Source organism: Alosa sapidissima, chromosome 6, assembly GCF_018492685.1.
Source record: "Alosa sapidissima isolate fAloSap1 chromosome 6, fAloSap1.pri, whole genome shotgun sequence".
In the NCBI taxonomy this organism is placed as follows: domain Eukaryota; kingdom Metazoa; phylum Chordata; class Actinopteri; order Clupeiformes; family Clupeidae; genus Alosa; species Alosa sapidissima.
Window position 1 is genome coordinate 19,195,793 of NC_055962.1, and position 26,547 is coordinate 19,222,339.

The 26,547-nt window shown below is 46.6% G+C and overlaps 1 protein-coding gene across 14 annotated transcripts in view; it reads right to left on the minus strand.

The window, feature by feature from the left end:
• The window catches only part of ptprk (protein tyrosine phosphatase receptor type K), a 130,986-nt gene that overhangs the window by 31,538 nt on the left and 72,901 nt on the right, over positions 1-26,547 (minus strand). For all 14 annotated transcript variants that reach the window (XM_042096139.1, XM_042096150.1, XM_042096149.1 and 11 more), the window contains 6 exons: positions 10,898-11,200; positions 7,854-7,963; positions 6,764-6,962; positions 4,489-4,594; positions 1,417-1,690; positions 1,156-1,192 (listed from right to left, as the gene is read on the minus strand). In XM_042096139.1, coding sequence (XP_041952073.1) covers positions 1,156-1,192; positions 1,417-1,690; positions 4,489-4,594; positions 6,764-6,962; positions 7,854-7,963; positions 10,898-11,200 — 1,029 coding nt within the window. The remainder of the gene's footprint in view (positions 1-1,155; positions 1,193-1,416; positions 1,691-4,488; positions 4,595-6,763; positions 6,963-7,853; positions 7,964-10,897; positions 11,201-26,547) is intronic.

Consider the following 26,547-nt stretch of genomic DNA (forward strand, 5'->3'; position numbering starts at 1 on the left):
TAAGAGATCATCGTCTACAGATTAATCCGTCCATAAGGCTATTATTGTTATGTGTGTGGGCTCACACAACGACCACCATTAAAAATAAAAAGAGTAGACTCTACATACATATTATCATGATATCATACCTCACTGAGTGCAGATTAAATTGGTCACTGAGGCAAAGCGTGTTTTGATTGCTAAGTGAGACTTACTCCAATAAGGATTATAAGGAAATAACATGAGTTCTTGATCACTGCCAGTACTAGTTTTTATAGGCTGGCCTGCTTTATCTAATGAATACATACAGCACTTCAAATATGTGAAATATTGTCTATAAAATACATAAAACACACTAGGTACATGGAAAGATGAATAAAGTGCTAAAATGATTCAACATGGCGGAATAATGTATGGTGTCACATTTTCACTTCAAAGAACTTACTGCTGGATTGCGTAAGATTATTACGACGCAGTGAAACTCATCTAACCAATCCCTGCCTTGCATTCTCTCTCTCTCTGAGTCATGGGTAACCCAGCACTGTGGGACTTGGCTGACCACTCCTCCTTAATCAGTTAAAAACCTAGCAGCGTGGCTTTAGCCATCCAGAGCGTAAAGCTCTCTTTCTGAAATCCCCACAACTGGCTTGCCTCTCCACGTCCTGCCCCTCATTTCCATAGACCCAAGCTGTTCAGCAGAACAAGGTGCTTTACAAGCGCAAATATCACAAATAAGCTTTCGCTAATTCCGCCGAAGCCCCGAATCCGCCTCTCCGGCAGCGCTCTTTTGGCTGAGTGACAGGAAATTAAGAGGCATGGGCATTAAAGAGGGCTCCATCAGGGGACAGAGTAGGAGTGAACGAGACATAAACAGGGAGAGAGAGAGAGAGAGAGGAGAGAGAGAGAGAGAGAGAGAGAGAGAGAGAGAGAGAGAGAGAGAGAGAGAGCACAAGAAAGAGAACACAACAGAAATAGAGGCAATATTAAAACTTGTGTATGACAAAGTCACTGTGGGGGTACGTGCATATCTGTGGCAGGTGTCATTACATCAGGTGCACAAGCATGGGAAAATATGCTCAGTTTTTATCTTCTTCTTTCTTCAGTTTAACCACCTGACTAAGAAAACTGACAAACAAACAATACAGATATTCATAAATAAAAACAGCACTTTCTCACCTTTTGTTGCCAATCGCAGACACTGAGTTTTGGTTTCCTGCAGACAGAACAGACGCAAACAGATTAGCACACCGGCAAAAACAAAACAAATGTAATTCATTAACACTGTTATAACACATAGCGTGTAAAAGGTTTGCATGTCTACAGCCTCTAACTCTATTCTCAAAAACGAAAAAAAAAAAAAAAAAAAAAAAAGATCCCCACAGAGAGCTTCAGCTGGGGCCAGAGCAAAGCCTGACCGAAGCTTTAAGCAGTGTCTACCTTCTCCACGCTGCTGACCGCCTGGAAGTAGATGTTGTAGTTCTTCCTGGGCGCCAGCGGAGGGTTCCAGAAGCCGCGGTAGGTCTTGTTGTCCCCAACCGTGAAACCCATGGGTTCCACCAGCTTGGTGGGTGGCAGCTCGGCAGCAAAGTAGTACGGTAGTCCGCCGCTGGAGGCGCTTTGGTAGGAGACAGGCACCTGGTAGCAGTCGGTGGAGCTGGCCTCACGCCGCGAACGGTGAGGGTTGAGCTCCTCCACCACGATCTGATAAGCACTGTGGGGGAGTGGTGGGGGGGGGGGGGGGGGGGGGTAAAATCAAAAGAGGATAAATGCTGTCGCCCAAGACTACGTCACCCAACATTCATTCACCCACCTGTGGGTGAATGTGAATACACACACACACGCACACACACACAACCGACCCATAAACACAGGAGCGGCATGATCAACACCTTATCACCCAAGGGCCTTAATCTAGATTTTGACTTCTTTTTGTCTTTGTATTTACTTTGCATTTGTATACATTTGTTGTCTTTGTTTTTGATTGTAATGCCTAGTCTATTGGTGTTCAGAGGCGGGACTGTAGGTGTACTTTGTATGCCAATGTTGGTGTTGCCCTGCCCTCAAATGGGCGTACTCATGCTAATTGCTTAATAGCCTAATATCCCTGATTCACATCACTTGTCCTAATTATCTGTACAGGCCATTTTGTGCTTTTATACTGGCAGTGCTTTTCTATTCATTAAGATGCCTGAAGAAGATCGTAAGATCGTATGCCCTTTTTGATTTGGCACCTGCTGAAACAGTTTTGGATGTGTGCACTTCATAGTATGCCATGTTTTCTCAGACTCTCCTCTCTCTCAGCACACACACACAGGAAAAAAGCCAATTTCTTCACTCTGATGTCTAATCTACAGCCTTGCTCCAAAATGACATGGCCCTTAATAAGCAGTCATTATTTCTGACTGAGCGGTGAGAGGCTCTTAAACGAGTGCCGATGAACATCCAATTGGAGCCAAACCAGACACTTACTTCATTTCTATTTAAGAATCACAAACATGGCAGGGACTTTTACACCCCTTTCAGTATGTCCCTTTTTGACTTCCTTCTTCCACTTTGTGCCTCGTCTCCAAATTCACCTCCTCTAGGGCTTTTGCGGGGTGAGAACAGAAACCGCTAAGCTATCAAACGTTGCAACGAAACGTTGGCGCTAAGGCGACAACTACGTGGTTTGGGGGTGGGGGTCACAAAGGAGGCAAACACAGTGGAAGAAATCTCGTCACACGCCCAGGGAGCTGTGAGAAGTGAGGGCTCTGTGATTACGGATTCCTCCATGGCTCAGGGGCTTCCTCCGGAACACTGCACACCGTCCCTCACTTGACACCCTCTCTTCCCTACGACTGGCTCTCTCAGCCTCGTGTCTCCCTATCCTTTAACGTTAACAATGGGCCACTCCAGATGTAGCCCTGGCCTTTACCTCTCTGACCTTCTCGTGACCTCTAGTTTGACTTGAATGGCCGCGGAGCTGAAACATGACCGGCTGTCCATAATGACCCCACAGCTGGGCTCAGGAACTTGCCCTTGTCCTTTGAGATAGAGGCAAGCGTCTGGACTGGACTTTTTTTTGTCTTTTCTTGTCGCTCTTCCTCCATAGCTTTCCCTCCCTCCCTCCCTCCCTCCCTCTCTCCATCGATCTCTTTCTCTTCCTCTCTCCATCCCTCTCTCCCCTCTCCATCGTGTAGCGCTAGTCAATGACAAACTGTTACAAATTACCTGAGCAGATGGCCAGAGGCGCATTATATCTCACTCGCTCTAACGGCATCTTAACTAACTCGCCCCAAATTGCGGGGACCCCAACCTGTCCTGTGATTATCCATCAGACGCCATCAGTAGTCGTGCCAGGAAAACAGCGCTCTGTGCCAGAAGCCATCAAAGTTAGACTGCCTGCTTCCATTTTGAAGCCTATATCCAGATACAGTACATAGCGCAGTACAATCTGTCCAATATGCCATCATTGTCTCAGTATTATATTGAAAATTGTACCCATCTTAACATTGTTGATGCATGCAAATCTTTTAATCTGCAGACACACACACACACACACACACTTGCTAATCCTGGCTAGAGCAAATTCTCACTCACGCTGACATCTATAGTGCTGGCCTTATGAAAAGATATCTGATTAAATGATTAGGGAATGTAAACAAACAATCCAAACCCACACAAACAAATAAGCCCTTGAGTTGACACAAACAACAATAACAACATAACACTAAAAACAACATAAGGGAAAGTCTTTGCTGGACTCAATGTAGGGGTGGGGGATAACAAAGCAAAAGGAAAAAAGTTATTGGGTGGTTTGTATGCAGCACTGTTTGTCCCTCAACCCCTGCCGCCAAACATCGCAGCCTTTCCAATTTTCGACCTGTGCGGAGCGCAAGCTGGGTCGCATAATGGCTGATTTACTGAGCCGGAGAGCCGAGTTATCTTCAAATCCACCTTTATGACGAGCAGCTCCACACACACTCTATATCCCAGCCCTGCACTCAACGGGCAGGCGGAAATGAACAGGGCGCAGGGTGACAATGGACCAATCAAACGGAGATCGCAGCTGCTGATGGTCCACGGGTCCCCTGCAGAGTCCTCCTCTGATTCGCTAGGCGTCTATTTGCGAGGGGGCTCTGGGACGGAGCCGGTGAGGGAGCAGGTGGCCAGACAGACAGTGTTGCTGGTGGAAGGCACCGGAAAGAGCTGAGGTGACACAAGACCTCGACTAGTGTCCTAATCTCTCGCGGACCTCAAACATCATGCCGTGGGAACACACAGTGGGGGGCTCAAACATGTTTTGCTTGTGGGGGGCAACAACAACCCCCGCTGTGTGACGGGTTAATTCTTTGCAGGGGATGGTGAAGCAGGATCATGTCCACCAAAACCATCCCTGCTAATGGTTTCTATCTAGATGAAGTGGCATAGAGTCGAGGTAGAGAGAATAGCCTTGGGGGGGGGGGGGGGGTTGCTGTTTTAATGGGAATGAAAGATTGACCAGACTGAAGTGAGTGTGGGATCACAAACCTGATAGGAGCACCCTTGGCCTGCGCAGGCTTGAGGAGGACGGTGATGGTGGTGGCCGTCTCATTCAGGAAGGCCTCGGAACTGTCGTACTCCTGCAGAGTAGGAGCTGCAGAAGGGCAGAAGGTGTGAAAGAGAAAGAGAGAGAGAGAGAGAGAGAGAGAGACTCATGACTTTCAATGCATTTACGAGACACTTTTGTCTTAACTGACAAGTTCCTCCAGTTTCAAGCTCCATGTTATTTATCTGCATGGGTGATGCACTGCCACAGCGCTTGTGCCACAGTCTCTACTGCAGCATTTGTGTGGAGAGAACACGAGGAGTTGAACATTCATCAGACCTGACTAGGCAGAGGAGTTGCCATTAAAGAACAATTCATGTCAACACAGCCTTGTTCACAACATCCTTGAAAGAAAGTTCCATTTGGGGTTTGACCTCCTTATACATCTGGGGTTGCTGAATGCTTCTTCGTATTCACAACAAGGTTTCTGAAGTACTTTTGCACAATTTTCTCCCGGTTAAGGGTGACCCAGCTCGTCTTTTTTGGTGGAAAAGGGGGCTATGAACTATGATTTTCCCTGATTACGCTTTCAATTACAATACTTACATCTCTTCAAGACCGAAAGCATGCGCTCACAAATAGAAAGCACTCAGGTCCCCCACTCTTCCACGGCAGAAGCCACTGTCGTCCATTAGCCGCGGAGGAATATGTCAAGAAGCTTTTATCTCCATTCACCTGCCTAATTTGATTCCCTTGAATGCCGGCCTGTGCTCTGCTTGGCATTATCACTTGATGAGGTCCTCGGCTGACAGTTTTCAATAGATCCCAAATACATCCGCTGCAGTGGCGGGGACTCGATGAGTGCTGCCAAGATTGAGAGTGTGTGTGTGTGTGTGTGTGTGTGTGTGTGTGTGTGTGTGTGTGTGTGTGTGTGTGTGTGTGTGTGTGTTGTTTGTGTGTGTGTCATTTGGACATGACTGCAACACAAACAGTTACCCACTGCCGCTGATGCCCGCTCTAAAAAGCAGCTGGAGAGAGGGACTGAGCAATGGTCTGCAGATGTGCGCGGAACGGCGAGATCTGCATAAAGGGGCCATTAACGGCACCACACAATAGCAAGCGCGGGACACTCGCACTCGGCATTAGCATCTGTTAGATGCGAACAATTTTTACCATCCATTCATAAAGCTCTCCCCCACCCACCACACCCCCTCTCTGGTCCATCCAGTAGACTTAATTGCATGAGATGACAACACTTCATCATGTTTGGGTGAGAGTGTGAGTCGAGCCCATAGCAGAGGCTATTAATGCATTATTTTTCATTTTAGCACTTCCCAGGTTTTTTGTGTTTTTTTTTTTTTTTTGTCCAATGCTTTCATTAGGTTTGCTGCTTACTTCTGTTTCTTAGTCACCACAGCTGTATGTGAATGCATCTGCTGTATGGCTCTGTTGCACCTATCCGACTTCAAGCTTGAGAGGTTGCTGACAGTCTTGTCAGATATTCTGTGTGTGTGTGTGTGTGTGTGTGTGTGTGTGTGTGTGTGTGTGTGTGTGTGTGTGTGTGTGTGTTATGTTTGTTTAATCATCCGAAGAAGAAATACTCTTTTCTGATTGGCTGGTGGGGTGGCTATTAATTCTGAATAACGGGACACCTATGAAGTAGATTGAATGATCTGGTAAAAAAAAGTTTAATCATCGTTCCATATCGATGCTTATGAATGGTAACTATAACAACCATAAGAGGACAACGGTTGAGCCTGGAAGCAGGCTTCGCAACAATGGAATCAACTGTCAACAAGCTGTCCATGCTATCACTGTTAGGGCCAAAGAAAGTTGTACCACAAACTGAACAAGTCGGCTTCTTTTTAAACTGAAACGCTTGTTTTGTTTGCATGCTATAAAGGCATGACTATTGCCTATAGTGGCAACCGGGTGAAAAGCAGGATAACGGCCTTCAAGGTGTCCTGTTACGCTGTGCGTCAGGGAGTTCTTTGCCTCTCGCCCTCGTCCATGAATTCCGTTATCACAGGACACCCCAGCGACAGTTATCCCTTACATGTCTCTGTGGCTATTTTCTTATTATCTCTCTATGGCTAAAGGTACCAACATTTGTGTATTTGCTTGTACAGTATGTATCAGTGGATATAAGTGTGTATGTGTTTGAGGGCCTGAAAGCAGACTACTACTACTACTACTACTACTACTACTACGTCCTACAGTATTGCATGCAAGTGTGAAATGTGTGGTTAGGACCTGAAGACACGTCTGAACCCCTACCTGAGATGTTGGTGGTGACATTGAGGGTGGTTGGTGGTCCGAAGCCCTTGATGGTGCTGGCACGGGTGATGAACTGGTAGGTGGTCCCAGGGTGGAGCTGCGAGAAGACGTGGTGGGTGGTGTTCCAGGGCAGCGACACGATGAGCGGCGGCCGCATCAGCACCGACGTGTCGAACGAGCGCATGGCGCTGCAGCTGATCTGTTCAGGCGGGAGACCACAAGCAAAACTGGGTGAGTTCAAACGCACCGTTTGTTCCCAATTAGCACAGACTCAGCCACTGGAAATCACCATCGCCAATACGAACATGAATATTCCGAGCAAGCCTCAACAATAACACGACTCCACGGCTCCGACTGAAAGGATTAATTGCGTTAATGTGGTGTAAAGCGACGTCTGTCTAGGGGTATTACTGGATGAAATAACACACTAATTTGGATGTAAATCCAAATTAATGCTTTGTTTTATTAGTGGATTTTAGAGCAATTAATATCCATGAAATTGAATATATTGAAGTTTTGCGAAAAAGAGGCCTTCAGAGAGGCCTTTTTCCTTCACCAGAGAGGAGTGAGTTTTAGCTTACAGCCCCCCCCCCCCTTTTCCTGGACTTTGGGCAGAGTTCCCATACTCGCAGATGGACAGTATGGAAAGAACATTTTCTCTGCAGTGAAAGTTCAGAGTCTTTTACGACCGCTGCTCCCTCTCTTAATGCTCTTAAGTCAAATAAAGTCCTGCAATTCTCAATCAATACCGTGGCTCTGCATTTAACCTGGAGCATATATCATGACTCTGAATACAGTGCAGTGCTTAGGCCACTATCCGTGTGTAACTGCTTTTGGTCTTAACTGCCCCTGACTGGCTAGGCCCAGTGCATCATCTTCTGCTGATCTCTGGACATTGTGCTTGTGGATCTCAGAGAGTTGGAGAACCGTCAAAAACACACAAGACAGACACAGATACATAAACCACATGTGGGGAGCAGCAACACAAGACAGACTGTCCCCCCCACCACTCTCTGTCCAACAGGCCTCCCTAAACCACCCCCCCCCCCCCCCCCCCCCAATCTCTCTCTCTCTCTCTCTCTCTCATTACCTCATACTGCGTGATGATTCCGTTGGGTTCCAGTGGCTCCTTCCAGTACAAGAAGATGCGATCTTCGAACGGTGTGGCTTTCATGGACTCACTGGGCACGGGGCCAGGCACTGCATTAGGTGAGGAGGGGGGGGGGGGAGAGCGATGGAGGGAGAGAGAGTGAAAGAGAAAGAGAAAAAGAGAAGGAGTTGTCACACAATTGCAAGGGTAGCATGATTAATATGGCGTCTCTGATGAAAACCACTCATGAGTCTCTCTTGGCTATTACACCTTGGTGATGGGTTTCATTTACAGCAAATCCATTACTATGCCCAAAACTGGGCAACAAACAAGAGAAGAAAGCATCATCATGATTGAAGGAGGCTATGATATTTGTTTTTGCATTTCTTTGGTGTTTGCGCTGATGGGTCTGTCTGCTTTGTCTTCCTGATTTGGGATTTGCTTTATCACCAAGCGACGCCATTCAAGAAATAAATAAAACACACAAACAAACAACAACAGCCCTGGTTTAGCCTGTCTGCTAACTATTTATCTCTTGTGAAAAAAGATACTTTTATGTGACTGATGTGTTTTTTTTTTTTATTTGTGTAAATATGCTAAGAGATCATCAGGCTTATTATTCAATCAAATACTGAAACTGACACTCACAATTACCCAGCTTGGCATAAACCAACTCTGTGCTGTCTTCTAAGCCAACAGAGCGCTACTGGCTCTTTGAAGCACTCACTTTGACATGAAAGGGTGGAAAAAGAAAAGATTTTCTGGAGAAAAGCAGGGAAAGGTTTGTGTATTTTTGGGGGGAAGGGGCATGGGGAGTTTGAAGAGACCTGCTCTAACTGCATCCAGAGATGTCTAATCCGCTCGCTCGCTGTCTTGCTCCCTCACAGTAGACGGGGCGTGAGTTGCATGGGGGGGAGGGGGGTCATGTGATGGCGCACATGTCACTCGAGTCAGTGAATGGGAGCCCAAGGGGGGTGGCTCCGAAAAAATCGGCTGTCTCTCAGATCAGAGAGAGTGTGTGTGTGTGTGTGTGTGTTTGTATGTGTGCGTGTATGTGTGTGGGCTAGTTGAGTCTAGGGCTCTCCTTCGGTGTCAGATTGAAACTGTGTGTGTGTGAGTGTGTGTGTGTGTGTGTGTGTCGTATACAAACACGCTTGTTTGTGTCATTGGGGTACAGTCTACCTCTCTGCTGTGCATGAAAGACTGAAACAGAGGAAGTCAGAAAAATCTTATGTGTATGAGTGTATATGTGAAAAAGAACAAGAAAGAAAAAGCCTGTGTGTGTGTGTGTGTGTGTGTGTGTGTGTGTGTGTGTGTGTGTGTGTGTGTGTGTGTGTGTGTGTGTGTGTGTGTGGATACTCGCATTTGTATGTGTGCGAGTAGTGTGCTGAGGCGCTCACTGAGGCCACTCTGTTTACAGAGGCTGTGCCGGCTTCACACCCTCCAGACAAGCCCCTATTCATCAAATATGTGCCACTGAGACATCTCTCTCTTCCCCATGCGCACGCACACACGCACGCACGCACACACGCACGCACGCACGCACGCACGCACGCACGCACGCACGCACGCACACACGCAATAACATGACTTAATTTATGTAAAAGGTAACAATTAGCTACGGGACAAAGCTCTATTTTTTTCTCCAGCTGATGTTTGTTGCTGGGCTTTGATGTTGATGGTGTGGTTTCTTATTCCAGGAAACAGCCTTAACTGGCCCTGACATGACTAAATGAAAAGCAATCACAGAAATAGCTCTGGATTGAGAAGTGTGTGTGTGTGTGTGTGTGTTAGGTGGAGTGGATTGATTTTTTTCCTTATGAATTCTGGCCAGAGCCTAGCGCCTGGCTCAGCCATTTCTCAGTGTTTATCTCTCGGGTAGGGCCGGGCTGCACACACGGAAGCCTAAACAGGCCTCGGCCTACTTCAAGGGATCAGCCAAATAAGGCATGAAGGCAGCACCCCCCACCCCCAATCATCTACATGAGGGAGGTAGAGTGGGAGTGTGTGAGAGAGAGAGAGAGAGAGAGAGAGGGAGTGAGAGAGGGAGTAAGAGAGAGAGAGAAGGGGGAGAGGGAGTAAGAGAGATAGCGGGAGAATGAGTGAGTGAATGAGTAAATGAGTCAGAGAGAGAGTGAGTGATTGAGAGAGTAAGAGAGAGAGAGGGAGGGAGGAAGGCAGGGAGGGAGAGAGAGTGTGAGTGAGTGAGAGAGAGTGTGAGTGAGTGAGAGAGAGTGTGAGTGAGTGAGTGAGTGAGTGAGTGAGTGAGTGAGTGAGAGAGAGAGAGAGAGAGAGGGAGAGAGGAAGAGTGAGTGAATGAGTGAGAAAGAGAGGAAGAGTGAGTGAGGGAGTGTGCGGTCCTCAGGCTGTTTGTGCCGTGTTAGGGATTCCGGTCTGCTCGCCCCTGTTATCAGAGCCGCTGGGCGCCCTGCTCTCCCGCCAGTGACCATTAAAGGCAGAGCCAGCAAGGTGGCGACGTGACCTGCTTCAGAAGACTTGATTTACTGTACCCCACCTGGGAGCTTGGTTGTGTGTGGGTGTGTGAGTGTGTGTCTGTCTAGATACTGTTATATCTGTGTGTGTGTGTTTGTCTTTATGTTTCTGTGTGTTAAAGGTTTTCATTTGGCCGTGCGTGAGCAGCACTGTAATTCAAAGGAAATACAAGTGGACTGCAATTCAATCACCCAGGTGGCAAGGTGGGCCGAAAAAGGTATTTGATTGAAAACATGTGGATCCATCTAGGAAAGAAAATGTACAAGCAAACCTGTGTGTGTTTTTTTTTTTTTGGGGGGGGGGGCTGAAGATTGTTTTCAAATGAACAACTTGGATTTCCTCTGAGCAAACAATCTATAGCAAATACAATATGTCTTTGTACTATGAACATTGAATTTTGTGAACTTATGTTGCACTGAAGCCATATACAGTATGCTACTGTGTTGTCTAATATGTTTCATGTTGTACTGTCTGAATACATGTGTTTGTGAATATGCAAATGCTTGTCTAAGTAGTGTGTGTGTGTGTGTGTGTGTGTCTATAGTCCATACCATCCTCTTCGGTCTGTATAATGGTCTCGTCGCTCTCCTTGCGCCCCTCTGGGTTGGTGAGGATCATCTTGAGGCTGACGTTGGTGTTGGGCGGCAGATTGGCCACCACGTGCCGCGGCGCTTTGGGGTCCATGTCCAGGCATTCGGCCTTGGTCTGGTTGTGGGTGTTGTAGTAGTGGTAGCAGATTGTCACGTTGAAGGTGTGGCATCGGGTGATGTTGTAGCCCAGCGACTCCCAGTCCACTGCAATGAACCGAGCCTGGATCTCGGCGATCTTCAAGCTCTTCGGCGTCCGCATTGGCTCTGTGTGTGCAGAACACGGATGCATTGTGGGTTATTACTGTGCCTTATGCCCAAATGACAAAAGGTGGTAGACAGCGCCACCTAGAGATAGCTAGCGGCAGCTTTGTGATTTCCTACATTTTGAAAATATTTTTGGGGTCTTTTTTATGCCTTTAATTTGACAGGGCAGTGGAGAAAGTGACAGGAAGTGAGTGGAAGAGAGAGATGGGGCGGGATCGGGAAATGACCCGGGCCAGACGTGGACCCAAATACAGTACAGGCGCTGTAACCAGCTGCACCACAGCGCCCCCTTTGATTCCCTATATTAAACACATAAAACATGTCACTTTGGGGAGTGCATTTTTCTCCAGCAAAAAGGGTGAAAGGAACAAAACGCCAAACAACTCATTAAACAGATATTGGCTATTCATAGGTGTGAGTAACAGGCCTGGGCAAATGCATATTAACATTTATTAACCCATCTGTTCCGTCTAGCCGCCCTGACTGTTATAGACAGGGAGCGGTCACCTAGCATTCCTACAGCAGCAGCCCCACGGAAAACACAGCCTTGGCGCTTTTATTTCCCCCCCACCGCCGACCCACACTCCCAATTCCACAGGGGCTCAACGAAATCTGCAGTCAAATAATGAGCCCATTAACAAGATTCAATGTCAGTGGCAGTTGAGGGGGTTGGGGTGGGGGTGAGTTTGAGGGAAAGAGAGTGTGTGTGTGTGTGTGTGTGTGTGTGTGTGTGTGTGTCGTAAATGCAGAAGAGAGGAGGAGGAGATCTGCACACAGATGCCAGTGGCTGACCAGGGGGACACTGGCAAGAGCCTCTAAATTAGCCAATACATCACCCAGGGAAAAAAGTCAATATAATCCGACCTGCAATCCATCAACAGCTCATGGCATGGCGGCTACTAATTACTCTAATACTGCAATTTACCTGGCCAATTGGAGCAATAATGCAAATAGTGGCTTTTGTCTCCCCGCACAGAATGGAGGAAGAGGATATAGCCTAGTGCTGCTGGGCTAGAGGGAATTGGATCAATTGATAAGTGTCGTGGATCCTCTGTATGAACACTTTATGGCAAATTGTTCCAATTAGTATCTCGTCTATGTCATGTGAGGAGTTGCTAATGTCGCTAATGCCTTTTACAGATATTGTATATTAGAGATGGGCCGTTAAGTCAATGTGCTGATGCAAGTGGTTTTGAGAAAGTCTTTAAGAAAAAAAAAAGTTTTTGATTCTGGGGAAAAAAGGGGCAAAGCAGATAACTCTTAATGATGTGAACGCTAGCTCCAATACTGCCTCTGAGAAACGGCATAAGTGGGATGAACTTCCAAGAAACAGCAGGCGTCATTGATTTGCCTTGATAGGGGACCTGTACAGAGTGATGGGATTCTCCAGCCGGATGAGCAGCCTTTCACTGACATCAAGCTGAATACCTGCCGTGAGTATTGGGCCCCTTCTTATAACACCTTAACATTTAAATGCCATCCATCTTGACACTGGAGGTTAATGGGGCTTAGATATTTAACCGATATATAGATATATAACCGAATGCTTCTTTTTTTTCTGGCAGCAAAAAAATGGAGCAAGACTCGAGAGTGTCAGGGCTCACACATAAACTACAATATTTGCCCTTTAATGCATGGGGGAAATTTCTTGTTGGTTGTATTCCGAAGGGGCATATCATTAAGCCAAAGAGAAATTGGAATGTCACCAAAGCATGTGCTAGAAGCCTGTTACATTTTGTAGTGCGCTGATGGATAGCCGGCAGACAGCTGGGGGTTCCCGCCCCACATGCAGGGGCTCTCCAGCACAGGCCATTGCTGAGGCCTTATTGCCATACCGGTGTGGACGCTTCTATGCACCCAATACACTGCTCTCATTATAGGAGCAAATGGGCTAATGCCTTGGCAGGACTGCATCGGGCTCAAGGTGGATAGAAGTAAAGCTCATGAGACAAATAACTAGGGCTCAGACCAACAGCCATGAAGCGATGAAAGAAAGAAAAATGTAAAAAATACAGTATATCAAATCTTTTGTGCTGCAGATAACCAAGACCCCAGAAGTGTTGAACAGAAATCTTTCTTCTTAAAGATTATATTTGGTCATACAAAAGAAACAACACAGTCAAAAGAGCGAAACGTGAGCTCTTGGCACTAAATTGTGGATGGATTTTAATTCTTTTTTCTTCCCTGCCTCAAGCAGGAACCCCTGGTGAGTGCAATCACCTGCGGTTTGATGAGGAGTTCAGGAGTGCCTTTCCTTTGTAGTCTAATTAAAATGAAAGCCCAAGCATGAAGACAGGGGGACTTGTTAACACAGGGCCTCACAGTGACTGCCAGCTTTGGGCTTATTAAAAAATAAAGCTCTCTCTCGTTCTCTCTCTATCTGTCTTTCTGTCCATCTGTCTGTCTCTCTCTCTCTTCCTCTCTGTCTCTCATTTTCTTGTTCTCTGTCTGTCTGTCTATCTCTCTCTTCCTTTCTGTCTCTCTCACATTCCTGTTCTCTCTCTCTCCCACTCTTGTTCTCTCTGTCTCTGTCTGTCTCTCTCTTTCTCACGTTCCTGTTTTTTCTGTCTCCCTTTCTTGTTCTGTCTGTCTCTCTCTTGCGGTGCTGACTCAGGGAGTGGAGGTTGATAGTGGATTAAACTTGTGAATGTGCCTATTGTGGGTTTATCACATCTAGCCCTATTTATTAGCATGTCCCCGGCCTAATGAAACAAACAGACACGTTCCTCCCGGAAACGACGAGTTGTCGTTCCGCATTGGAGCCGCCTCAAAGTGAAGCGCGTAATCGCACAGTGAGTGCCAGAAATAACCTGGAGTAAATTAAATCTCACTTCTCTTCTATGGAAGGGTGTGTGTGTGTGTGTGTGTGTGTGTGTGTGTGTGTGTGTGTGTGTGTGTGTGTGTGTGTGTGTGTGTGTGTATATGTGTATATGAGTGAGAGTGTGAGAGAGTATGGTGTTTGAGACAGATACACAGAGGTGGAGTGGGGGAAATGGGGGACATGGGGAGAAGGAGGGGGAACAAAGAGAGATGGACAATCACCGGGTGCTGGCCTCAGGCTTTTTTAATTTGAAGCCCTGTCCACAGGTGACCCTGTGCAAGATGAAGAAAAGAAAAAAAAAAAAAAGAAAGAAAAAACCTCAGTCGCGTTGGCCTTATTTAATAGCGAAGCCCACTTCTTCCTGGAAGCGGGCTCTGCAGGAGAATTGCCGTCTCTGAGGCGCTGCAGGTTATCAGCTACCGTGAAAAGGAGAATGCGCCCCCAACCTGTTGACTCTGCCCCTCCCCACGGCCACCACACACACACACCTCCCCCCACAGAACAAGTGGCTAATAAATACTCAAAGATAGGGAAGGTGGGGCAAGCCCCCCCCCCCAGCCCTGGCTCCCCTGACTATTACTTCCCTAGTGAGCAACATAACAGTTCTTTAGGAGAGCCTCTAGTGGGTGAGGATGCAATTCACTCTTGTCTAGAGATAATTGCACACAAATGGTCAGGAAAAAAATGGGGTGATGTGATTACAAGGGAAAAATACATGCGTAGCCCACAGGTGTTTTTTTTTTTTTTTTACCTATAACAAGTCATTATGTGCTTGTCAGTCAGGGAAGGGACGATGACAGCGTGCTATTGCTTACGATCCCAGGATCCCAGGCAAAAAAAAAAAACGTATTAAGTCTTGACAGGTCTCGGGGAGAGCACAGCGGAAATTAAAAGAATGACTGTGTGTGTGTCTGTGGAGGCCGGTGTGTGTATGTGTGTGTGTGTGTGTGTGTGTGTGTGTGTGTGTGTGTGTGTGTATTTTGCCAAGTGGTCAAGGCAATATTGGCTCACAGCTCAATTTGGTCACCCACACCAGGACAAAGAGAAAGAGCTGGTGGTAATGGCCGACACACAGACAAATAGGAGGAGAATCAAATCATCAAAAGTCTATTTTTTCTCTCCCCACAAGATCTTTGGACAAATACCGCAACACATCCCAGCGTCTGAAATCCAGTTAGTCTCTGAGCAGACATCAGGCGGATGAGACATAGCAAATGTATTCCCTTGACTTTCAAAATCAGAGATCAAAGACGGACGGCTGCTGAAGATAGGAAGCCGAGCTGTCACCTCAGAGAGACGAAGGTGCCATTCAGTGTTGAATAAACCCAGGACCAGTGGCCATGTCAAGGCTGGAGAATGTTCAATTCAGGATGTGATGGAAAGAAAGATTACCCTGCCCACCCGCCCCCACCCCACACACACACACACACACACACACACACACCTCCCACCTTAACCACCACACACACAAACCCTGCTCGAACCTCCTCCTCACCGTCCTGAAAAACAGAATGACTTAAAGGGCCCCAAGTCAGAATAAGATGGATCTCTGACCATCTCCAAGTTAGAAGAAGATGGATCTCTGACCATCTCTGGCCCATCAATTTATGTGTCAAATGGACGATAGCATGTTAGGGCAGAAAATAAATTGCCCCTGACGTCCCATGGCCCATCAGCTTTCTGGCACAGCTCTACACACCGCAACACACACAATCCCACAAACACACACAGACACACACACACATATAATATTTGCTCAATAGACAATTATGTGTCTCATCACGCCCCTCCCACCCCGTGGTTCCATGCACCCGATGTTTATTCTATCGCCCTGGTGTATGATTAACAACGTGTGTACCCTTCAGGATTGATCAATACTTTCTAAGCCTCTGCATTAACTTTACAGATTAGGCATCCTCCACAATGATAAATTTCATTGATTCCCCCAGAGCTCAAATGTTAAAACTGGCACACACCAACCCAGCCCCCCCCCCCCCCCCACACACACACCTCAATCAGCGCTGAAATTAAAACCGAGCTATGCAGCTCTTGGGGGGCCCCGAGCTCAGGAAGCCCATATTATTTATAGCTGGTCTGTCCAACCTTATGCCTGTTACTGCCGATGAATATAGATACAGAAAAAACAGGGTGAGAAGTAAATATTTGTCACCTTGCTGAGGAAGCCAGAGGGGTGGAGGGGTCAGGGGGAGGGTTGCCCTTTGGGCCCAAACACAAATGGGCCGTCACACACACGGACACACCGAAAGACAAACAGACCTCCCCCTTCACCCTCCGGCACTCTCCAGTTCCCCCTATCTGCCCTTATCTACAGTTCACTGGAGGGTGATGAGAGGGAGAGGGGAGGCCGGTGTGTGTGTGTGTGTGTGTGTGTGTGTGTGTGTGTGTGTGTTGGTGGAGGGCATTCTAGTGCCTCTGCTTTTGGGATTCCATCCAGCGCCAACAATCCTCTGGCATCCCTGGATCCTTAATTGCTGTGACAAATCGGCGATTGATGTAGAAAACAAAACCTATTGTTTTTGCACAGCCATCTCTTTGTGGCGCGCCAACAATACCCACTTTATCTCTCTGGTGTGCAGCTTCCATCAAAGGGAGAGGGAAAGAATGAGAGAGAGAGAGAGAGAAAACACCATTTACATACATAAAAAGGTAAATCGAGAGTGATTTGAAGCGCTCCAAACTTCCAGAGTGCAAATCAATAATAATCAAATGAACAATGACTTTTTAAATGGCGTAGATGCCTTATCGAATTTGATTTGTGTTTGATTTCGCTTTCAGTAATCACATTCAATTACATTAATCAAAGTGGGAACACATAAACAGTTCTTTTACTCTGCAAGAGGACACCGGGATAAAAACGACCAAAATACTAAAAGACAAATCTACAATCGAGGGGCTCTTTTGATAATCACTTGCGTCGAATGTCACAACTTCATTTGCTTGCGTATCTAATTTTAAGCCATGGGTGGCATTGATTAGGGTTAATTAATTAGACGCAGCTTGAAAATGCATTACTGCACTGACATTAATGCACTTAGCGGGAAATGTGTGGCCTGGACATCGTGCTGGAAAGAGACGGGAAAACCAGACTACATTTAGTGATTAGCAGAGAGGGTGGAGAGGTCTCCGATTTAATTGCAAAACCAGACGCTGAATGGATAAGGACTTTAATGATCTCAGAGACAAAAAAGTTGCTTTTTTTGAAGAGATGTCCTTACGAACTCTCCGAGAAGTATTTAATGGTACAACTTTCAGCCTCAGTTCAAATGAAACTTTGAGACAAAACTAAGAAGTAGAAAATGAGTACACCGTGGTACAAAAATAAATCTGCACAAAACTAATAAACAACAAAACTTGCCTTAACATTAACAAGAGCTGCCCTCCAAATTGGGTCACTCAGTTATGGAAAAGTGTGTGCGTGTGTGCGTGTGTGCGTGTGTGTGTACTGGACATATTCAGAAGCAATACTGACAAATGACCGCAATAACAGATCACTAGCAGGCTGTTGACTTAAAGCCATCTCCTGAGCACGATGTGTGCGAGTGCCGAAGCACAGTACTGTTTGTGCTCCATTACCCCATGCAAATGGTGTTGTTCTTTCATCAATAAACTGCGGAAGCTGGGCTTAGCGTTTGTTCTCTCAAAGGACCAACCCAAACAGGTGCGGCCGCTGCCGTAGCATTAAACAAAGACAACCCTGTTTTTTCCATTGTGTGTGTCGTACGGTACGGATTAGATCTTTAATTGCAACAGGAGTCTGCTGTTTGCGCAGAGACTGCTTCCTCCCTCGGCTACCAAACTTCTTAAAGTCAGTGAGGAGAGGGGGTGTTCTGCTGAGTGCCACCACAGCCGCCACCACCACCACTCCTATCTCTTCGGCTCCAGCAGCTTTCCTATAAAAATCAGCTGTTAAACCCTCTGGAGCAGAACGGCCGCTTTATCTGTGGCCCTGGCAATAATGTGGCGAGAGGGGAAGAAAGGCTACACAAGCCAGTCGAAAATTGAACCTCCACATTCCGCGGCACGGAAGTCCTTTATCATTAGCCATGACAGAGTGAGGGAAAAATAAAGCGAAACAGAGCAATGTAAATGGCAAGTCTTCAGGCGAGGTTGACGAGGCACTCCTATGACAAGCAAAGGAGAACTCATAAGGTCAGTGAAGCTCTGGCCGCTCTGAGGGTCGTATCCATTCGTGCCTGAGGTCGTATTATTGCGGCAGCCAGGGCTGTGGGTGTGAGAGAGATATGGGAAGTTGTAAAGATGCTGCGGCGATAAGATCACAGACTTTAAACAACGTAAGACCAATGACGGCCAAGTGCCCAACCAGCAATTACTGGAGGGTCGTGCATGTTATTACCCAAGATGAATAGGGAGAGCCGTCAGTCACTGCGCTGTCAAGAAGGGTAAAGATAAGGAAGGAGACAGTGGGAGGGGTTGATATTAGTGCATCCAGAATAGAGCAATCTGGGAAAACGGCACTCTTTCATTCTCATCTTTCAGAATGAAGACTGGTTCAGGATGTCCGTCCTACATTGTTTCTTTTGTTTCTCAAATCCACAAACCTTTACATGATAAATGAGGTTAATCCACTTTCTGAATATAGATGTATCAGAATCCATCCTCCATGAACCTATCCTGGGAAGAGAAGGATTTCACAAAACAACCTCTCGAAGATGGTACTACTGTATGTCTATGGTAACTCATGTAGACATAATGTGCTTAAAAAGATGGGGGTGAGTATACAGATGGTATTTTTCCCTTAATTGACCTGTATTACAAATCACATTCTTATGCACTAATGGTCAGGTTTCTGTCAGCCATGCTTCTCTCTCTCTCTCTCTCTCTCTGACACTGACTCTTGGAGGTTCACTCTCACAGCAGGGCCAGTAGTAGCGTGTGCGAATGGATGGAGCCAGAACACTGGAATGGGCTCCGAGGACAGCTGGCCTTTTAACAGGAAAAAAAAACAAAAGGCATTAATAATGCTGCTATTTGGCTCATTTGCTTCTCCATTAGGCCAGGACCCGGCAATCCTCACACCGCACTCGCCTGAGGCAGACCGCTATCGACGCCAACCACTCTGTGGAAGGTGAGGGGGTGGGGGTGGGGGTGGGGGGTGTACACTGTCCAGCCGCAGCCACCCCCACAATTTTACCCATAATTCAATTTCCCATCGAACCGCATAACGAGGAATAGAAAAGGAAGATGGCGAGGAAGGGAAGGAAGGCCGGAGCTGTGAAATCCAATATCATTTATTTTTAATTGCAGTTTTTTCGGCTTTGAGCGAAGGGCTCCCTACAGACTTGGCACACAGAGAGCACCACAACAGGCACCAGGGCTTTCTAATGGGCTTTGGCCCATAAACCTCTGAAGGCTACGACATTACATTTAGCTAATGGTGCGTACATTACTTAACAGGGGAAGATATACAGACCTCCCTCACACATTCAAATTCAAAGAGACTCTCTCTCTCTCTCTCTGTGTGTGTGTGTGTGTGTGTGTGTGTGTGTGTGTGTGTGTGTGTGTGTGTGTGTGTGTGTGTGTGTGTGTGTGTGTGTGTATGATGTGGGGTGGGTATAGGGGGAAATAAGAAGACTTTTAAAAGGAGTGATAAGCTGACTGAGAAAGTGGGGGGAGAAACTGCGCTGATGAAGACGAGTGACTTCCGCTCTTCATCTCGCTGTCAAATCTGCTGAGGGGTTCACAGCTTGGCGGAGCGGGCCCGAGGAAGCTCATTCATTGAGCTCGGGGGCTCTGATGTCGATTGATAAGCTTTTAATAAGACACGCGGTGGTAGCGGCTCTGCTTAAAGAGGACTCTTTAAAGGAAAAAAAAAAAAGAGAGAGAGAGGGAAAAAATAAAAAAAACGGGACCAGCTCAGGAGGATCTTTCATCACCTACTGGCACCTGCCCGCACCTCATAAATAATCACGCTCCTGTGCACAGGTGCACACACAGGTATCTATAGTGTCAACTCAGGAGTGTCACCTCCTCTGGGATATCGCTGAAGCTCTGGAGCCAATAGAAGCACACACACACACACACACACACACACACACACACACACACACATATGTATATATTATATATATACACATATACACACATACATATACACACACACACCTTCCTGTCTCTCTTTTATATCAGCTTTCCTTTAAAAACAAGATGGCTGTTGCCCGGTCAGAGACGCACATATGGGGCTGTTCGCTAGAGCAATTTAAACTGTCTGATACATTGTCATGAAAGGCAGGCACACACACACACACACACACACACAAACACACATACACAGCAATAGCACCTGCATAGCAATTACAGCTGCCACACGCACCTGGCCTAAGCGCTGAATCGGTAATACACTACACGCCATCTGTTAATTACCCTGCTGAAATAATCCAATCGCTCAAATCTCCATTTTCTCCCCTCACGCGTAGCGGTGAGTTGGGATCAGCTTACATAAATGCTTTCGAAACAGTCGCCTCAAATTAATCCTGATCTTGTTCCTTTTGTTTCTGGCGGAACATGATATGACTATGATGCTAATGATTGGGATACAACTCAATGATGCGAGTGACATCTGCATCCTTTGGAGCCGTTTCCTTCCTCCTCTCCGAGACCAATATGTTGAAAACAAAACCATTACAGTCTTGGTGATGGCTTCTCTCCACCATCCTTTGGGTTAACCTGAGCTCCCTCAAATAATGTACAGTTGACAAATGACTGTGACCGTAGAAACCGTGGGATGTAAAGAAAGAGACACACAAACAAAAGACCAGATTATTTTTTTTCCCCCTCTTCTACTGGCTCACTTTTTAAGTCATTGTGTGTGTGTGTTTTTTTTAAGTGGAGCCAACCTGCTCTGCTGGACTCTCTTAGTGTGAAATACAGGATTATGTTAAGCCCACCACATCATCATATGTTTTCCCCCCAAAAGTCAGCTACCAAAGCTCTCTCTTTCTAACTCAGTCCCTAACAGCATACAACGGACAAAAACAACAGCCAGCATGAAGCCCAGATTTTAATGCTCTGGAATCCAGGCTGTTTGTGTTTTTGTGGATGAGACTTTAAAAAGGCGGTTGCATGCAGAGTTTAGAATGGATGTGGACATCCTGGAACTTCAAGATTAAACGGCTTATGGATGTCAATTTTTCCACGAATTGAACATTCCAAAACAGACTGAAAACTGCCAGAAAAATCGTTAGAAAAAGATACAGATATGGAGATGTTTTTGCCAGTTGCTGTAAATATTGCAATCCACCCTTCCCTCCTTGATATGTCACCAGCCATAAAAACAATCCTCAGAGCAGGTGGTCTAAAAAGTATACTCCATCAGCTCCCTTCCCACTGGCCACCATTCCATCAGTCCTCAAGCCAACCACCTCATAGTACAGGAAACAGAGCCCTCAAAAGTTGAGGTACCTATACACTATCCCAGCCACCTGATTATGGCGCCGCTTGTATGCCTTGGCTGCCAGCGTCTTGGAATCTCATTATTTCCAAAGATACATGTGACAAATCAAATAATGTCCTTTTTGCAGAATCCAAAATTTTCACAATTTCTGGTTTTGGGGAGGGTTGAAATACCATCCAAAAAAACTAGTTGTGCAGTAAAACATTTTTATACAGCAATCCATTTCATAAACTAGACATATAAAAGATATAAAAAAAACATGGCTGTATTTTGTTCTACCTCGGGTGGAGGCATCTCAAAAATGAAGGCCTTTTTGGGGCTTTGTTTCCTGTACTCTCATCTCCAAGCATCAGTAATGTCCAGCTCTGCCCATTCACAGCCTTAACTCCGGCCATGGCGGCTGCTCCCTAATAAAGACAGGCTCCTTTGCCATAAATCACAGGAGAGAGGGTGGGATGGAGGAGGGTAGGGGGGTGGGGGGTGCGTCAGCAGGCTCCAGTCCCACATGCAGATGCAACAGGCAGGGCAGCCCCTGTCAGGCAGGGGCCCCATCTCATCTCCAGGACTCCCCCAGCTCTGGCTGGCAAGAGCCTCCTCTGCTGCCATAAAGCTGTCTGCAGATAATGTCAGGTGAGAAAATAGAGTGTGTGCCTGGCTGCCCCATACCTCCACCCACAGACACACACTCACACACAAGTGTGTAGACCTATGAAGGGCACACACACAGACCACAGCCACACAGGTGTATTTGAGCCTTCTCTCTCTCACACACACTCACACACACACACTCACACAGACACACACACCTACAGTAATGAGGTCTGCTGAGGTGGACAAGCTGCCAGCTGCTTCCAACCCTTAGCCTCACACTGTGCTTGAGACAAAGGGTTGAGCTGGTGTAGCGCAGTCCACAGGCAGCAAGCTGGCCTACACTCCGAAACTACATGCAGGCCAATCAGAGGATGTGTATCTGGTCAGCGGCCATTAAAATGCAATACTGAACCTATGCTGAATCACCCTTTCAATTCAATGGAACTTCCTACAGCATTCTGAGGAACTGTATAATAAATGTTTATTCTTATCATACTACACTGTACATGCAGATGAGACATGGCTGAGATGAGATTAGATGAGATAAGATTACAGTAGATGAGATGAGATGAGATGAGATTAGATAAAATGAGATCTCATGAGATGCATCAACAGAGGTGCAGATCAACACCAGCCATTTTGTGCCTGCGTGAACACCTCTGTTCGTCTCTGTCTCTACCAGTAGCTCTGGGCTTTTAAAGGGTGCAGAGTCCTAGCTCCGTCCTAGGTCCGTCTCCACACCCGATTTCTTGTTATCACCCCTTAATCCAGCCTCGGCGTTATGAAAATGACACTGTCCCGACACAGGTGGGAAAGTAGGTGAGGCGAGGAGAGGACAGGAACGAGTGACAAAAGAAAATAAATGAAAAGAGTGTGTCTACCCAAGGGACGAATAGACGGGGGGAAGAAAAACTAATTCTCACTATTCCCAACGGGAGAGTGAAACAGTGAACATCGCTCGAGTCTCATATCAATTACCTACACACTTACGACAGCAGCAGAAAATTGTATTCGGGGGTTGGATGGGCCATCATGTTACCCATCCACCCCCCCCCCCAAAAAAAATGATCCACTTTTCAATTAACGAAGTCACAGACAGATTCTGTATTGCTCTCTTCACATAAATGTGATATGTGCATGGCACATCTTTTTTTTCTCTCTCCTGCACTACACAACTGTTGGGGATCCAATTTGGTCCATAGTCAATGATGTTTCGAGTGAAACCATTTCAGTGTCGCCTGCTACATTACCCAGGCAGGAAATCACAGCGGAGTATGGGACCGCCGCGCTGGAAGAAAAGGGGAAATTGCTGTTAAAAGATAATTGTGTCGCACAAAGCCTCCGCTGTTTAAAAGCTTCCATTTGAGTGTAGGTGTTGTACATTAACCTTCTGGAGTTGAGGAGCATGGGTGTGAGATGTACTGTGTATTAAAATAATAGGCTGAGGGGTGTGTGTGTGTGTGTGTGTGTGTGCAAGGCAGTGCTGACTGAAAACTACTGTCTTACCCACTGCCTCACTGCTTGACATTCTGTGCATATAAATGTGTGTCCTGGTGCTGCACCCCTGTTATTGCGTGAACTTTACGGCCTAGGAAGTTAACCTCTGGGGATGTACATGATTATTGGCTAAACTAAATACACCTCAAGCCTCATGTCCAACATGCACACTCTCAGGAGATGGAAATGTGTACTGTAGGTGTGTGTGTGTGTGTGTGTGTGTGTGTGCGTGCATGTGTGTGCGTGCATGTGTGTGTGTGTGTGTGCGTGCGTGCGTGCATGTGTGTGGGTGCTTGTGTGTGTGTGGTTAAGGGCGAAAGAGGAGTAGTTCTGTGGTGGAGCAGGATGTAGTTGTGCGGCCATTAGGCATGAAATATGAACGCCATCCTGACAGCAGCCTCCCCCCATTTACACAGGGCCGACAGGGCCGCTCCCATAACCGCCCTGTACCTTCAGCACGCCGCGCACCACTGCTGGGCCACAAATCAGCCACCGGGCCGACCGGGCGAGCGGATAAATCTCTCCGAAGACACAGGGACGCAGATTACTGCCATCACAAAATGCAAACATTAGGAAGGCCGCCGCCTGCAAGTCATCTTTTATTTATGTCTGACAGCGGGCAGACGTATGCCCCACAGAAGGCACTCCGCATCATAAGGCGCAGGAGGGGGGAAAAAAAGACATTCTTATAGAGGACTAATCTGGCATTGTGCTATCGCTCTTTTAGCCGAGGCCCTTTTCACTGGTCTCGTTCAGTCCTATTCAGCAACATCATTGGTATCGCTCCTTTTAAAACCCCTCCTTGACATCATATGCTGATGCACAAGGGCAAGGACATTCCATCTGTACACAGCCATAATAAGCATGTGTGCCAAAAGGATGGGAGGGTTGTGCATTAAATGTCGTCTAATAGAAATGCAAAAAGGGCAAAAGTAAAAGAGAAGAGCGAGAGAGAGAGTGAGAGAGAGAGTGTGAGTGAGTGAGTGAGTGAGTGAGTGAGTGAGTGAGAGAGAGAGAGAGAGAGAGCGAGAGGAGAGAGAGAGAGAGAGTGAGAGAGTGAGAGAGAGAGTGTGAGTGAGTGAGTGAGTGAGTGAGTGAGTGAGTGAGTGAGTGAGTGAGAGAGAGAGAGAGAGAGAGAAGAGAGAGAGAGAAGAGAGAGTGAGCGAGCGAGCGAGCGATTGAGCAAAAGAGAAGAGCAGAAGCGACGTGATGTAGAAGACGGTAAACAGGTTGGAGCACCGGAGCTCAAAGTGCATGCGTCCTCAGCCCCTCGGCCTCGTTTTTGTAATTCAAATTGTGCCGTCTGCAAAGGCACAGATAAGGCAAAGTGGGGAGCCGACGCAGACCTTCCGATTGGAGCACACAGGTGGATTATGTGTAATGAAGGCAGCAGGAATAAATATCATTAGGGTCCTGTGGAATCCATCAGAACACAAGGCTAATAAACAAAGAGCGTTTGAACAACGACTGACGGACGCAGCGAGCGGGGACAAATTCTAGCATTTCCACTCGGAAAACATTAAATTGATATTAAATAAACAGAACAATAAAAATGCATGACAATAACAATTTGGTCCGAGACTGTATTTACAGGTTGTCCTGCACGACTTGTTCAAGGTTAAGGAGGTGTCAAACAAACTCATTTATGGAGGGAAATTGCAGATTTAAACGCGCAAGATGGAAAACTGCAGAATGGACTGCATGCCCCCCCCCCCCCCCACGATAAATATTCAGTTCTTGGCAGGGTGCTCAAAAGCATTAACTGATAATACGACACTGAAACACTCAACAAGCAAATTGCCCCAACAGGATGTGAAGTACAGTGGACGCTCCAAACGCAGCTGAATGACATTTGGAAGACATTTTGTGTTTGGCATTCCAGTCAAACACCACTAGATTCACAGGTAGCGGCAAGGAATCGGTGCAGTAGTTCTGAGGTAACCCAAGGGATCACGCTCTTTTTCCTCTTTCGTTTTGACATTTAAGAGATGAACGAACAAAGAAGGGGGTTGGGTTGGCTGGATGGGTAGCTACAGTCGATCTCCCAAATCTTCCTCGCAAGTCATTTACATTTAAATAACATTTTCCTCACACATACCGCTGCCCGAAAATCCTGTGACTTCATAATGTTTGTCGGAGGGATCTGCCACCCTCCCGCCAAACAGCTCATTGTTTATGCTGCCATGTGCACTGGGCTAACAGTAAAACAAACATTAATCACGGGTGCCTTTATCTCTTCTCCTGGACGGGCTCTCTACTGAGGCTGCGTTCGGTCCCGGAGTCGGAGAGGCGAAACTGGTCTCCGAAGGCCCCACACACCTGCTTGCCTTACTAATGGCCCACATGTGGTGCAAGGAGCTCTATAATGGGAGAGAAGTCGCTTCGGTCAGCCTGGAGGGCCTTTGGGGAAATAGTGGACGACTACTGCTCTCAGCTCGAGGGGTGGTCATGCCCGCTGTGTCTGCTGGAAACATGGTGCACTCCAAAACAATGTGTCAAAGGCATGAAGAGGTTCTAGGAAAGCATTCTTTGCTATTTGACCTCACCTGATATGCCTATCCCTCAATGGTAATGGAGGCCAGGAAGAACTGTTATGACTCTACATGTCCCATCATTATTAACTGCATACCAGAGTGTAGATATAGATAGAGGAGTCTAGTGTTAGTATCCTTGCTCTCATGCTACAAACAACAACAAAAAAGTGCTTATGAGGAACATTTCTCTCTGACAACATAACTCATCACTTACTCATATTTCCCCATGAATCATTGACCAAATCGTTCAGTAGGGCTTGAGCAAACATAGCCTGGGCCACATTAATTTAGGAAAACCTCTCTCAACCACTTACTCCATGAAATCCAATATGCAGCAGAGTAGCTCTAATGGAAGACAAACCCTTCTAATCAAATCCAAAATAAATATAATTTTTCTGATTAACTCAATTACTGTTTCTGTTCTCCTAAATTGACTCAGATTATAAGAACAATTGACACTGTGTGCAAAATG